Source organism: Cynara cardunculus, unplaced genomic scaffold (genome assembly GCF_001531365.2).
Source record: "Cynara cardunculus var. scolymus isolate 2C unplaced genomic scaffold, CcrdV1 Un_Scaffold_667, whole genome shotgun sequence".
NCBI lineage: Eukaryota > Viridiplantae > Streptophyta > Magnoliopsida > Asterales > Asteraceae > Cynara > Cynara cardunculus.
The window spans coordinates 77,175-93,728 of NW_020200602.1; the positions used below are offsets into that span (position 1 = coordinate 77,175).

General features: G+C 32.6%; 1 protein-coding gene and 1 long non-coding RNA gene across 2 annotated transcripts; one reads left to right on the plus strand and one right to left on the minus strand.

Moving 5' to 3' along the window:
* Positions 1-7,158: 7,158 nt before the first annotated feature.
* Positions 7,159-9,986, minus strand: LOC112501881 (serine/threonine-protein kinase SAPK3-like). The gene is made up of 8 exons (XM_025105640.1): positions 9,807-9,986; positions 9,383-9,559; positions 9,250-9,303; positions 9,077-9,169; positions 8,900-8,992; positions 8,722-8,826; positions 7,632-7,730; positions 7,159-7,545 (listed from the first exon to the last, which is right to left on the minus strand). Exons 1-8 carry the CDS (start codon positions 9,927-9,929, stop codon positions 7,288-7,290), a joined length of 1,002 nt encoding a protein of 333 aa, XP_024961408.1. The 5' UTR covers positions 9,930-9,986; the 3' UTR covers positions 7,159-7,287.
* LOC112501882 lies at positions 7,372-7,649 on the plus strand. Its single transcript, XR_003067582.1, has 2 exons — positions 7,372-7,433; positions 7,602-7,649. It is a non-coding gene; the product is annotated as an uncharacterized LOC112501882 (long non-coding RNA).
* Positions 9,987-16,554: the final 6,568 nt, after the last annotated feature.

Sequence of the window (16,554 nt, forward strand, 5' to 3'; positions counted from 1 at the left end):
CGGTCCCGGTCCCGGTCCCACGAAACTACCAAAAACCTCAACCGGTCCCGGTTTTCGGTCCCATAACCGGTCCTTACCGGTCCCGGTCCCGGGCCGGTCCTTTGTCGGTCCCGGTCCCGGTCCTCCGGCGGTCCCGGGCCGGGCCGGGCCCATTTGGCCATCTCTACTGCAGAGTAACACTATAATGGCGCAATTGTTAGCTTTTTCTTGGTTCAACTTTTGTTACGTATTTTGGTTTGACTTTTGGTAAAATTATGCCCAAAATTTGTATGCAGATTATTATGCTTTGGATACAACTTTTGTATGTTTTGTGAAGAGTAATGAGAATGGTATATTTGTTTTTTTTATAATGTAAGTACTTTTTTCGTTCAAAAATGTTTAAGGACTTGATCGTTCAAAATATGAAAGTCCATTGGTCTTTTTGGACTTTTTCCACTAACAAAATGTATTTAACATATTTTAAAAAGTCCAAGGACTTATTTAACAGGTTTTGTAATGTCTAATGACTTATTTAACAGGTTCTAGAATATTCAAGGATTTATTTGTTCTAAAAAATTGTCCAAGGACTTAATCGTTCCACACAGTAAAGTCCATTGGGTTTTTTTGGGCTTTTCCCTTTATATAAAACCCACTAGGACAAAATAACTACTTTTTAGAGGTTTTGCCAAACTAACCACCCAAATCGTCTCCCAAGGGCGATCCACCCCCGGGGCAAGACACATCATCCTATCGCCCCCCAAGGGCGATCCGACCATAATTATATATATTTTTTATTTTTTTAATATCAATTTCACTATAAATATCAATCTCCTACTTCACAATTTTTCACACCTCCTCTTTCATTTCTCTTCTCATATATTCTACTCTCACAATCCTTAACCATTCAACACAATAAACCATCACAACCTTTAACCCATTAAACACAATCAACCATCACAAAACATGAAATCACGTCAAAGTGATGATGTTTGTGTGTATCTTCGAAGTGGCGGTTTATTCCAAGATATAAATGGTGTTGTAGAGTACATTCGATAACCTTCCCCACATATTCATCAAATTAAATGGACGATTGAGATTGGGTTGTATTGGTTGAACAAATCGACGTCATAGAGGTGTCATAACATGAAAAAACGCGAAACGCGGTCAAGCTACGTAAATCAGATATAATGTCTGATTTTTTCTCCAAAAATCAACTAAAAATAATTTTTTCGTAACCACAATTATCATTGTCTTATTTTATAACAAAAAACCATGAAATTTTAAATTAAATACGCTAAAAAACACAGTTTATGTATTGTTTCATTTTTATTAAAAACACCCCTTAATTATCAAATCAAAAACACAAAATGACGAAATAGAGGTCAAATTTCGTAAATCATATATTATATCTGATTTATGAAACCCAAATTAGATAATTATCGGGTATAGATCACCCCCGAGGGCGATCCGTGTGGTTATTTTCGCAATGTCTCTAGAAAGTGGTTATTTTGTTATAATGGGTTGTATAAAATGGTTATGTTGGTGATTTTCCCTATATTCATTGGCTTTTAATGTTATTACTGTTTTTTTTTAAATTCTATTACCATGTATGTATGGAACCTTGTCACTTGGGCATGAATTATGATACCTTGGTTTATAAAAACTTATTTATTTCGTATTACAATAATTGATATAACACAAACTCAACATACATACATATACATATATAATTAAGTCGACTTTAATTATTTAATAATATGTAGATGTATCCAATGAATGTATGTGCTTCAACTTGAAATCGCTAGCTACCTATAATCTTGTGTTGTTTTTTCATGGAGTTGTAATACCTGCAAAATCCATAAGTACATAAATTAAACACTAATAATTGTTAGCGTAACAATATCTATACCCTTTAATTACTTTCCAAAAGAGTAATCATCTTCAAGTCTTGTTGATACAATCACACACACTTGAAAACTCGATACTAGTCCAAAATAGTTTAATTACTACGTACCATATATAAAGATTCTCATCTCAATAATTAAATTAACAAGTGTATTCTCAGCGCGATCGAAATTATAATTGAGGTTGATGATTCCTTCATTTCTAATAAATTTAAAGCATATTTCACTCTTAGTCTTAGTTTGTGATCGATGTATATTCATAGATTGAAGAGTGTTGACAATTTGGAGTTTGTTTTGATGATCATTGGTTTGATTTAATTACGCTGTATTAGTTAGACCATTTTGTCATTCTTTCTACATTTTTCAAAAAAGAATGACATAATATATATATTCTATGTTTTTTTGACTTGTTCTTTGAATAAAGAATAATGAAGTTTTTATTTATCATTACTATTTATTTCATTCTATAAATTAAAATTTTGTTTCTCAGGAACAATCATATTAATTGGAAAGATTGAAGGAATTTTTTGATTGGTAAGTTGAGAAACATGTACATGTGGCCTGTGGCCTAATTCATAATTGGAATTGGAATTGGAATTGGAATTGGAATTGGAATTGGAATGATTATAATGTGAACAAGTGTAAGTTAAAAAGAAACTAAAGAATTAATTACAAGATAATTAAGCTCCTTGATTATTGGTTACTGAAGTCAAGTCAACAAGGATCTATATATTACTTTTTCTTTTTCTTTTTCAACATTAAGTAATTTTCCAAAAACCTTAAACATCAAAATGTGTTGTCATTTAAAATTTAAATAAAAAATAGCAAGTTTTCATCTATATAACTTAGGGGTTGTTTGTTTACCCCTTAATAAGTTCTATTAGAAGACAACCTCTGAATCGCTAGGTGAATCTTGTTTGACAAAATAAAAAAAGTCTGTCTCTTATTGATTCTGAAACCCTCTTAATAATTTTGTATCTTGGGTCTACTCTAACCATTCAACACCCTAATTTCATTCTAAATAATTATCAAACAATTATATTCATTTTGCACTATATTGTAAGAGTCTCTTAATCATTCTGACCACTTAATCATTCTGCATCAAACCATTCAGCAACTACTAAACATCCTCTTAAAGTTCACATAAAACAATACCAACATATATCAATAAAAAAAAGATACCGTTATGTTGGTACTGAATACAATTAATTGGTACACAATATAAGATTTTGTGTGCATCGAATTTTAAAATTGTCATGGATGTATGTGTTGGCGTAAAATTGAAATTTGAATAACAAAAAGTATGGACGACAAGGATGGTGGTGGTAATCGGTAAATTGTATACGTTTGACTTAAAAAATCTGTAACTAAAATTTTAGAACAAATCATGACAGTGGTTGGTAGGTTGTGGTGGTACAACAGTAGGGATGGAGGTTATGTTTATGGACGGACTCAAAGGGTGGTTGTGGTGGCACGTGTCGTCATATTGTTCCCTCGTCATAAGCTAAAAAAAATTAGGTTCGTGAATTGTGTCATTGTATTGTTTTATAAGATGCAACCGTTCTAAATGATGCCGCCTATGAAAAAAAAAATCCTTGGATCCATACTTGGTTATGTTGTATTATGTGTTTGGCCTATTTTGCATGTTTGGTGTTGTAATATATATGTATTTCAAGTCCTTTGGTTCATAAACATACAAAAGTTTACTATAATTCTTTTATATAAAAAACCAATGATCTAAAGGATTAATTGTAACGGCCGTTATGGCATGTTGTGACTCAAGATCTGTGCTTGACGCTATGTTAAACCTGTGACACGACAATTGCCATGATCTGATGCACAGTTTTTCTAGCAAGATATTTGATTTTCCTTACATTTTTAAGGTCTTGTTAGTTTTTCCCTACAATATCATCAACGCAGTAGAGTTTAATCATCAAGTTTGGGAATCGGGATGGAACATATTTAATCTAATTTAAGTTATTTAATACCATCGAATCATTGAGTAAATAATCTATACTATATTATAAATCATTTGACAAAAACTCTTAAAAATCATTTTTTATGCACGAAGTACTGTTTATTGATGCATATTACTTAAAATTTATGATTACAAGTAAGTTGTACATAAGTACAACTTATTAAAGCTTCATATTCGAATTCGTGTAACTAACTGCTGATAAACATAATCAAATGTTGGATAAACATTTCATTTTAAATATAAAAAATATAAATTATAATTAAAATAATCATTGAGTTCTAACAGAATAATTTAGTTATTATCTTTATAAAAAATTATATTACTAAACCTAAATTCAATTATAATTAAAAAATTGAATTAAGAAAATTACAATAAAACACAAGAACTTAAAAAAAGGTTAATTTGATACTGATATCAGTGTATTTTTTTTCAAAATTTTATAATACTTTCAAATTTTATATTTTATTCAAAAATAAAAACATTATCATTTTCTCAAAATCACATAAAACAGTGTTATATCGACATAAAAAAAGAAATAAAACAAAATACTGAAATCAAGATGTATCTTGATGCATTACAGAAATACCCTTCTAGTATATAAAATAGTATAGATTAATTACAGAGTAATTTATTTTTGATTTAATAATATATAAAAAAATTATAAGGGTAATAATTAAGTATTCTGTTAGAACTCAGTGATTATCCTAATTATATTTTAGTTTTTTTTTTTTTTATATTTAAAATGAAGTGTTTATCTTGTATTTGACTATTATTATCTGTAGTTAGTTACACAAATTCAAACATGAAGTTTTAATAAGTTGTACTTACGTACAGTTTGTTTGTAACCTTGAATTTTAAGTAATATGCATCAATAAACAGTACTTTTTATACATAAAAAATGGTTTTCAAGAGTTTTTATCAAATGTTTTATAATATAAAAATTTGCTACCATAAATTACACCTTTAAAAAACATCATGACTTCATTGAAATCTCTAAAACTTAAAGTTTGACATCATCATGACACCATGTCTCATGTTACTTAATACGTTGTAAAAAACAAATAGAATAATAATCTTAAGGCCTTGAAACTAGATGTATGATTGACTTTTTGAAACGCAGTGATTTTGACCAAATCAAGCCGATTGTGACTATCCTTTCCTTTCCTTGTTCCTTGATAACGTAAAAATTCCCCAATTTTCTAATAGACTTAATTAAGAGGGATGTTTATCGGGTAAATGTTTAATGGATCATTTTATTTTCTTTTATTACATGTTCAAGACGAAAGATTGAGAATCTTACTCACTTAGAGTCATCATAAGGATCGAAAGTCTTATCTAGTAAATGAGAGTAACGATTCTTAATTACCCGCTAAACGCTTATTGAATAAATTGTTACATACGATATTGTTTTAATGTACTAAAAATCTAACCCGACAATTTAAGTGAAATGAGGTACTCTTAACGGTAACCGCTTACCAGATAAACGTTGGGTAAGTAACCCCTTAATTAATTTAACAAGTCATAAATTACTAGTTACAATATGAATGTCTAATACATGTGTAACCAAACATTGTGGCTTCTTAAACTAATTAATCATGCTCTTATTTCAAGCCATATGAAATTTAATAACATAACTTAGACGGTTTTTAGTAGATATCAATAAACTTTTATTTAATGCCTCCCTTAATTTCTCCATTGATTGATCATTCTCATGGTATTGTGAGACCTAAAAGAAATCCAAAACCATTGGTTAAACATGGTAACATTAACATATATAGGATAAAGACTTGTCATTTTGATTGTGATTCTAAACATTTCAACAATATGTGACAATTAAGACAATGTTTGGTTATTTTACATTGTCATCTAACTTATCAACTAGTTCTTTTATAATTTATCAACTAGCATCTAAGTTATGAGTCAGTTTGCTAATGATAACCCAAGTATATATATAGAGAGGAGGGAGAGGGATTTAGTTACTTCCACATTTGAAGTGATGAGGGAGTCTGCGTCCACAACCTCGGATGAGTTTAACGAAACGATTGACGTCAATGAGAGCAACCAACTTGGGGGTGATGACAGGACATATATATGCACTTAACATGGACCCGTTGACAACAGTAGGAGGATGGAGGTTTGCCATACATAACGTTTTTACAAGCGTTGATAGCAACCCTCCTCTCGGTTTTACAGCGGAAAGGAGTTGGTGCACCTGCACTACTACTTGACATAAGGAAGATGCAAATTAGAGTGATGAAAATGCAATTACTTTTTATTTTTCGAAAATGAATAATTTAAGTCTGAAATTAAAGAATTATATTTATAGTGGCAGGAGCAGGAGCAGGAGTAGGAGTAGGGGGCTGGGTAATGCGTTGGACCATCGCAATTCAAAATTGGCAATGGAAAGTCAATGGTCAAAATTAAGTTTACTTACCTTCATTCCTATTCCTACCACAATTATCATTCATGTTCTGACTTGACTAATAACTAATAACTAATAACTAATTCATTCATTTCATATATAATATTTAATTGAAATAATTATTTTATATCTATTAATTATTTTATTTTATAGAGATAGAGATAGGGATAGGGATTGAGATAACACTACAGATGTGGACCAACAAGATAGCCTCATTTATGTCATTCTTATTATTACGTGTATCTCCTACAATTATTTTAAAATAGAGATTTTAAAGCCTCAAAACCTTGTTTATAATAGAAAATTAAAGATAGGAGAGACATAGAAAATGAAATTCTTAAAAATAATTGATTAGAAATAGAAATGATGTTTTTATTTTCCAACTTTTGAAATTAAACATTTATATGATATTTTATCATTTTTTATATATAAATGAAATGAAATGAAATGAAATGAAATGTTTTAATAATATAAATTTATTCAAAATATAATAAGTAAGTAGTACGTGGATATTATTATTGGTTGCGTTGGATTTTAATTACCATTTGGTGATGGGGTTGAGTTGGAGGGTACATTCATCCAAACTAATTCTATTATTCACATGTCAATGTCCAAAAATATCTCCCTATTTAAATTCACATCTTTTTTAATCTCTTATTTTATTCTTACTTACTTTTTAATATATAACTTAATTTAAATTATTTATCATTATTCGATAATAATAATAAAATATAGTAGAGATTTGTGGTCATTTTTTGAAAAACTTCATATGTATTAATTAGTATTTTTAAGATAATGATCCAACAAATAACATTGGCTAAAAACTAAGGCAAGTAATATGTATGTATGTCTATAACATATATAGCTTCTAATTTGCACACTATTTTTAATTTATCAATTTCATAACTTATCCACTCCAATCCATTACATCAAATATCTTATGCCAAACTTAATCTACACAAACAACCAAACTTTGATACTATTTCTCAAACTTGGCCTCCACCCTATTCGATCTCCTCTTCCAAATCAATCTCGTCATCATCCGGATCCAATGATCCGCTGCCAATCACACTCTGTCCATTCGTGTTCAATCCTTCCCCGGGAGTCTTGGCCTCTTCAATAATCCGATTGATCTCATCAACGCTTTGAGGTGATTGATCACCGCTTGTGTTTTCATAGTTTGTTTTCTCCCCTTCAACCAGATCCTTTGGCATGTTCTTTAGAAACCATGGATGTTTCTTGATTTCTGCTATGCTCATCCTCTTTTTAAGGATAATCCAACTACTTTAGTTTCATGTTTTTTTCCTTTTTATGTAAGAAAGGTGGCATTTTTAAGAAGAAACGGTACCTTAGATGGGTTAGCAACAAAGATATGAGAAAGGAGGTGTCTACAATCAGCAGAAACACGCACATAATCAGGTATCGAGTATTGAACGCTCATGATTCTCTGCATGTGATAACAACCATCCAATCCATGATCACTCTTTGAGGTCAAACAAACTCCTTTCCAACTTCAAATTAATTCTTCAAAAATTTCAAGAATTTTTTTATGTCTATGTTCAACTTGAATGCAAAATATCACAAATTAAGCAATATCGGTGCTCGTTATGCAATCAAATCCATTTCAATTCGGAATCTTGAAATTGCTAGTTTGGTTATAAAAGTCAAACTATTGGTTATGTTAGTGTCATCAACCATTTGGTGTAGTTGTGATTTACTTGAGATCGAGTAAGATGATGAGGCAAACATAAGTGAACAAGGGAGTGTTGAGTGCACACTCACAAATGTTGTCCCTATCACTTCGGATTGCCATAACGTGGGGGTCAAGGGGGCAGCGCCCCAAGCGGAGTTCAAGGCAGTGCCCCGAGGTTTTTGGAATTTATGAAGAGTTGAACTTAGTGAAAATCTTGCTAAGTATAAGTCTAGACTAGGGTAAGAAGTGATATGATCATCCAGATCAAAGGTCTAAAATCAAACTGTGTTCAACTCTGGACGTGCTCCTCACACTAAGTCTTGAATATGAACTAATGGGTTCAGAGATCCGGATATGTTTCTTCAGACTTGTTCCAGACTTACTGGACTAACGAAGTCAAACTTAGACTCAAACTTTGATTCGGTTATAACTGCTCTTCGATCTTATCCTTTAATGGTTACTACCATTTAACCACTGTAACTGTCGATCTCTCTTATAATACATAATTCGGGATCTGAGTGCATATATAATATATATATATATATATATATTATATATGAAATCAGTGTCTTATTTCGTGTATGTTTTTTTTTCTAAATTATCCCGGTACTAATTTCGTATAAACCTAAGACATAATAGAGGTGGAATACAGTATTTGGAAATTGATTTCCAAACACGCTCTAGAAAAATATCCAAGTTATACTCGACCACAGAAGCCAATTCCCCAACACAAAGTGTATCTTACCCCAATCGTCTTACGGAAATTTCGAGGGTCTCTGGGATCTTCAAAAGGGTATGCTCCAACAAGCATAACATAAAGAGTCACTCCACAGGACCAAACATCTGCAATCTAACACAAAACGAAGCATCAGACAAACCGTGTAGTATTTTATTATAAAAGAACCAAACGCGATATGAAGTACCTTGCCATCATATTCTTTACGAGATAGAACCTCAGGGGCAATGTATGCTGGTGTTCCAACTGTCGACTTGGGTTGCGAGTGCAATAGACCAGACTGACAAGAAATGGTACAATCAAGAATCAAAATCTTTAAATCCAAAGATAACATCGACCGGATGAAAAAAAGGTAACTTCTAACCTTTGAATAGCCAAAATCGCAAATCTTGAGACGTGGGGTTCGACTACCATCTAAGAGAGTGTTCTCAAGTTTAAGATCTCTGTGACAAATTTCCTGAAGTTGGAAAGAAACGATGATTTATGAGTATGAAAAGAGAAACGATGCGAAAAGCTCAAAAAAGAAACAATCTTTACCATTGAATGACAGTAGCTGACTCCAGATATAAGCTGTTGGAAGAAGAACCGAGCCTGCTTATAGAAAGATCGTATTCAAGTGTTAGTTTATGGGTAGGGGGTTCGAAAGAGAAAGTGAGTGAAGTTTATGGACCTCGTCTTCGCTGAATCTTCCGGCGCTGCAAATCTTGACAAACAGTTCACCGCCAGCTGCGTATTCCATGACTATAGCTAAATGTGTTGGAGTTAACAACACCTCCTTGAACCTAATGATGTTTGGATGCCTAAGTGATCTGTGATTGATGATTTCCCTTTGAACATTTTCATCAATCTGAAACGATAACACGAAGTCGTCTATTGATAGGAACTTTAAGAGCATGAAAACAAATTTAGGGGTTGTATGGTTAGATAAAGTTGTGCAAGTGTGGATGAATCATGAATGTGTGTGTGTGTGTTGATTGATTGAATCTAGAAATTAAGACACATGAAAGAAGCTATTAATTTTATTTGAATGATATGATGTTAATCTAATCAAATTAATGAATTGGGTGTAAGAAATATAATGATATATACTATACCTTTGTTCCTCTTTCAATGTATTTGACTGCAAGCAACTCCTTAGTCTTCTTATCTCTAACCAGCCTTGCCACTCCAAAGTTCCCAGAACCAAGCTCTTTCAATGGCTCATATTTCTCCTCCATTTGAAGAAACAAGCAAAGCAAAGCAAAGCAAAGCAAATCAAAAGAAAAGAGGGAGTCGTCGTCGAAGAGGGTTTTGGCAAAATTGAAGGATATTTAAAGGGAAAGATGTGATATTTATGGAAAAAAAGATCTTCAAGTGGAGATGAAATGGAGAAGAGACACGTATGAATAGGAACAAGAATTAATGGGTGGGTGTTCATTGCCTTCAAGTAGAAGGCGCTGGCAAGTCAAGTCAAGAGTGTGTAGATTTGTGACACTTGGAACTGAAGATGGCCACCTAATCCTAAATTTTGAATAACTAGTGTAAGGAGGGAATGTAAAATGGGCCCATCTTCTTCATTACATATTTCTTTCTCTAATCATTTTCATGTTTTTCCTTTGTTTTTATATTATTTGAATAGGATTGGATCAAGATAACTTGCGATGCTAAATTATTTGATGTCTACGAAACACAAAAAAGAAAAATCTTATTCCATTTCGTTTTTTCATATTGTTTTGTATTAAAATCAAAGTGATTGATATGTTTTTTATAGGTTAAACAAAACACCAACCAAAGCTTCCTACAACAAGAAGGATGAAACTAGGCAATGTCCACCGCACCAAATGGTTAATTAAATGCCCTTCAGAATCCACAGAGGAAGGTTTCACCATGTGCAGCAAGCCCAACAAACTAACTGGGCTTGGGATCTAAAAGTAAAGGTTGACATGACATTTACGCAAACATCATGATCTGATCTCTAGCAGAAAACAAAGTTTGGCCAAAAAGTCTCAACAATTCCGATAAGAGAAAAGGAATAGAAAAATGAAACATTAATAAAGCAAAACACGGAAATGCAATAAAGACTAAGGTCAGATAAAAGTAAACAACAACACTACATAATTAAAAGCAGATGTAGTGAATGATGAAACATCCCTTAAACACACACTACACTAGATCGGTTACGGATAGAATCATAGAATACATGCATTCGAAAATGAACATCTTTTTCAGTTGTTTCTAATGGTTCTATTTCTTTACCTTTTATTAAGCAGAAATCAAATTTGGCCATTCATAAGACCTCCTGATCATTAACCAACACAAGGTTTCCCGTTCTTTCACCAATCTCCAGACACAGAGAGAGGGTGCATAATAACAATGCCAACAATCCAAACTAATATATTTGATCAGCAAACGAATTTAAACTGTTGCAGCAGGTCTGAAAGAATATTAAACTTCAACCTCAAGGTGTAGAAAGATAAGTCAATTAAGTAGTTCAAAGTTAGGTGCTAGAATCATGGAAAGATAGTTAGCTACTAGTTAGTTCCCGAAGGTTGTTGTTGCAAAGATTCCCAGGAGTTTGATCATGTTGTCGCAACGATAGAAGAATCTAAACATCTATCTACCAGCTTAGTTGATAGACTCGTACAAATACACGAGGCTAGAATAAACAGAAACGTTGCCAAAGAAAAGCAGGCTTTCCAAGATGGAGAGCAAGAAAGTAAGCACAACATCTACACAAGTGTGGTTTGCAAGAATGAGCACCGTTGAGTATACCAGTTGCAAGAAATATGGTCACAAATAAGAGGATTGTTGGTTCAGGGATGGGATAAGTTCTGGATTCTGGTTTTTCTGTCAATTTTTAGAATAATGCATGTATTGTTAAGAAAAAGGACAGGCGAATTGTTGTTAAAATCAACCATGACGCTAGCCGCAAATATTTAATGTTTATGTGATAATGAGTTGCAGACAAGAGAATACTAATGTATGACATCAACAATATGGCCATTTGTATATTGAAGGGCAGCAATTACTTGCCAACAAGGAGATGGTAAAAGGGATATGGGTCGTCAAGGAACTAGATTATACATGTGAAGGTTGGGCCTTAGGAAGCAGACAAGAAGTTCATTTCCGCTGGAACAAGCAAACAAGGACGACGAAAGACTAGAATTGCTCCATGGTGATATATGTGGTCCACGAAAACTGAATCTTTTGCAGGGAGTAACTACTCCTTGCTCTCATATACAAGTCAGAAGCTTTTGAGTTTTTCGAGAAATTTAAAGCCCTCAAGACAACCAATGTAATAGAAAACTGAAAGTACTGAGGATAGAGGGAGGAGACGAGTTTCTTTAGGAGGAGTTCAGTAGGTTCCGTGATGAGCATGAAATCAAGAGAGAAATTACAGCCCCTATACCCGATAACAGAATGCAAGGATGGAACTATTGTTGAGATGGCAAGATCTATGCTCAAAACCAAGAACCTGGAAGACGAGTTATGAGCCGAAACAGTAAAAACAGTTGTGTATCTGATCAACTTATCTCCCACGAGATCAGTTTGGAATATCACTCCCTATGAAGTTTGGTATAAGTCCAAACCCTCTATTAGCCGTTTACATATAATTGGATGCATATGTAATATGTTATGCTTTGGTTCCATCTGGTAGAGGCAAGTTAGATCAAAAGACGAAAAAGATTACATATTTCCAAGGCATAAAGATTATTTGATCTGGATAAAAAAATCTTTTGTTGTCAATAGAGATGGGGTTCAATGAACAGGAAGTTGAGGCAGAACACCTGCAACTCAACCATGATTAGGGAAGTGCAAGAAGACCTCATGAAGAACAACCGGTTAACACCAAAAGTGGCATTTCATAACCGATTAAGAATCACCAACCAGCACTCAAGTAATTAAGAATCTTGAAATGAAGAAAGTAAGATGATTAGCAGGTGGAAGTTGGAGAAGGCGGAGTAGCAAGATCGGTGATCCCTTCTAACATCAACAACACACACTTGATAGAGGGACGACGAGCAGGTTCATCCTGGATGCACCAAAGTCCCACTTTAACCAGCCTCTCTAACGTCTCCTTATCCACTTGTTCATCATGACCAACAAGCACATCCAGTTGTCCTCTTTCAAAGCATTTGTAAACCCAACTAGACTGAACAATCTCTTCCACATTGGATACTTGTGTTTCCAAGTTCCTTCTGCAACATAACAACACGATTCCATAGCTGAAAATATCAACCTTCACCGATATGGGACTGTTTTTGTTTGAATTTCCTTGTATGATTTAAGAGATTTTTTATTTTTATTTTTAGGTTTATTTCAAAATACTTTTTTGATTGATAGGGAAATTACAGGAGTGACTATGGCAAAAAGTTAAAAAAAATTCCCACCTTTAATTTATTGCATCCACTTGTGTCGATGACATAAAAAAAAGGATGAAAATATCAAATCATAAAAAAAAAAAATTACATTATAATAGAACCATGTTTTAGACCGATTATTTTTGGGACGTAAACGTTGTATCTTTTTCGAAGCCAAACATTGTAAATAGTTTGGGGTCCAAATTTTTATTTAGGGGCACTAACCCCATTCCACTTATGAGTATCTAGGCTTAAAGATCATATCATCATAGAGAGGTTGAGAATGATGAAAATATTACGCACCATGTAAAGGGGAGGATGGTTAAAGCATAAAGCGGATACGGGAGTTTTCTGTGTGATAAAAGGGTGCCACTATAGGATAGATCATAAGACCATCTCCGGAGTTTTGGGCAAGAAAGATGGTGTGAAATATATAAATTGGAAGTTGTGACAATTAGGATGTCGAGATATATAGACGTGTGGTCGGACCTGCTAAGATAGGATCTCGAACAATTTTCAGGTCGGGACTAAGGGTTGCGCTTATCAAAGATGAACCAAGAGTGGGTAGATCGAGGTGGTTTGGGCATGTTCGTAGAAGACAATTGACAACACCATTGGAAAGAGTAAAACGTGTGATGAGTGAGGGGTGAGTAAGAGGGATGAGCCTTGGACAATGTGGGTTGAGCAGTTGAGGATGAACATAACAGTTTTATCATTTATGAGAAAATGACCTCTAATAGGCTTATGACCAATTTTTAGTAGGATCGGGTAGTGGCTAACGTCAAGGTTCTTAAGAGACGGGTAGAGAGTGGGCAAATAAGCTACTCGCACTTAATATGAGTTTCTTGCTCGTCTTTCTTGTTGGTCTTACTTATATGTTTGATTTGTTATGTATATTCACTTTCTACTTGTTTTGCATGTTTTATTCAATTACATTGTCTATTTGCCGTCCATTGGATCACTATCTTACATGTTATATTATCCATCTTCCCGTTTGTTTATACAAACCTTAGTTGTATGTACAAATCGGGGCGGGGTGGGGTGGGGTGGGGGCTCACGACATATCGTTTTGATCCTAGCCCTTCAAAACCCCTTCTTCAAATTGAATCATTATCCAACTTTAATTAACACGAACTTTTATCGTGTTGATTTTGGACTAGGGTTATTTTTATTTCTTTTTTGCATTTTTCTGTTAAATTAACAAAGGTTTTATAAACATTGGTTTTGGGATTATGATCATGCTAGTAATTTGGTGGGTTCATTGAATTCTTCATGTATGCTACATCTTCGGTTTCGTGTAGCTACTTTTGTTTGATTATTAACACCAGCAGGTAGCAGCCCTTTTTTGATCATATCATAGCAACAATATCAAGAAGCATTCAACATCAACCTTTTGTTTTGATCATTAACAGTCATCAGTTGCTCCAACCGATGAGCACCCACCTATTGTGGTCACAAACCATCATCAATAGCCGCCTTAATGGTCAATCCTACAAGCACCCCGAGAAGGAACATGATGAAAATGTCAAAAAAGTTGTGAAGAAAGGAAGTCGTGTTGCATGTAGGTAGTTTGAAGTATATACACTTTTCATAACATTCTTGATATAGTGCAAAGAGAGGATGATTACAAAATGTGGATTTGTTTTGAGTATATTATTTTTTTACTACAAATTTTTTAATTTAATTGAAAATCTATGGTAAGGGAAATAATTTTGGTATTTTCTATTTTTAAATATGGTATATTATTTTTATTTATAAGAAAAATTGTATATTTTCATTTTTCTTTGTTTTTAAATATAATGTGAAATCTCCATTGTTATTTATAGAGAAAATATGTGGATGTCATCAGGTAACCATGACCCTCTTATAAATTTGTTCCTTGCCCTAAAATAAAGATGATGTTAAAATATGAATTAACTTAAAATGCATTTTTTTTCTTTAAATAAACTATGTTTCATCATAAATAATTCGTGAATGTTCACGTTAGCTATTCATGATGAATTTGGACAACGAGGAACTTGTGTTGCACTCTCATTTGTACCCTGGTTCATAACATAAAAAATGTTTGCAATTGAGTTCTCGCCCCTCCCTTTCTCTGTATATATTATAATTTTCGAATAAATATATGAATAGATCGATATACCAAGTATCTACCATACTTGACCTAAAAATACATATACACATTTTTTAAAACAATGGTCACAATATTTTGGATCCGATATCTTTGATCTTTCGGTACATTTAAATATGAACTCAAAAGCAAAGAAAATTACATATATAATACAATATTACTTTTTTCAATGACAGTTTTTGGAAGATTAACATTACAATACAATAAAAGATGGGTACACTTGATTAAAAAATAAGCATGCCATGTCATCATGCTAATGACTTGTTGTTTCAAATTCAATTGTGGCAAGAATTTTTAAATCTTAAATTCATAATAATTCAATAAAATAATATTGTTATCTTTTATGGAATAAAATATATACGAGAGTAATAACATATATCAATTTGGTTTTTATCGATGTTTTAACAAATAATTATTGGTTATCATGGTCCTTACATTTGAATTATAATCTTGATAAACCCAATTTAAAATCATAAGTTTGGTTTAGTTTTTATTTAGTATAACAAATATATATCTTTTTCAATCGATATAATAAGCTTTCAACGTTTCTTATTTTACATATTAAATTAGTTTTTAGATTACGTGAACCGTAATTCTAAAACTAAAAGTCATGAGTTAGTTTCACAATGCATGTCAAATTATTGGTTACAAAATAGAGAAAGTTGAATATTTGTTATATTGATTGATAGATATGAGATTCCATGTCGGTTTGGCAAGAAAACAAAAGTTGTCTTTACCATGTCCATTTCGAAACCATGAGTCTATATATGTTTGGATAAAGCAACAATATATGGTGCAATTGGTTTGTGATATTACAAACAATATCAGAGCTTCAACGAGGATGTTATAAGGAATTGAATACCATGAGCTTAGGCATGCATAAAGCGAACAATATATGATACTATTGGTCTGAGATGGTATAATAGACACACAAAAAAATGCATTACAATTTACACATAAATAGGGAATAAACCAACTTTTGTTACATTTTGCCATAAATTTAATTAATAAACACAATAGTAGTTTAATTGAAATATTGCCGTCTTTAGCAAAAACGAATAAAACACGTGTTGATATGTGGTAACTCCTTTATGTTTTATTGACTTGGCGGATGATCCACAATTGCTTTTATAGGCTGATCGATTTCCCACAAACCAAAACCATTTTATTTGTATACCATCCGACAAATCTCAATCTTTCTTTTGAGAAATGTTTTTATCGGTTCTAAAATAAAACACAAGAATATCTTTAAATCATTCTTGCATGACAGTTAATGTATAATAAATCATTGTTTCATATAAATTTAAAAAATTATAATAAAGAAAACAAGAATAGCTCTAATTGTATATCTATCCTACATTGACAATACAT

What these genes read in the sequence shown, in the direction of transcription:
- LOC112501881 (XM_025105640.1), bottom strand. Translation starts at nt 9,929, where the DNA reads ATGGAGGAGAAATATGAGCCATTGAAAGAGCTTGGTTCTGGGAACTTT. An exon ending in GTAAAGAATATGATGGCAAG is followed by an intron (nt 8,827 to 8,899) that starts GTACTTCATATC and finishes GTTTTGTGTTAG; the next exon opens with ATTGCAGATGTTTGGTCCTG. An exon ending in TTGTTGCTAACCCATCTAAG is followed by an intron (nt 7,546 to 7,631) that starts GTACCGTTTCTT and finishes ATCCTTAAAAAG; the next exon opens with AGGATGAGCATAGCAGAAAT.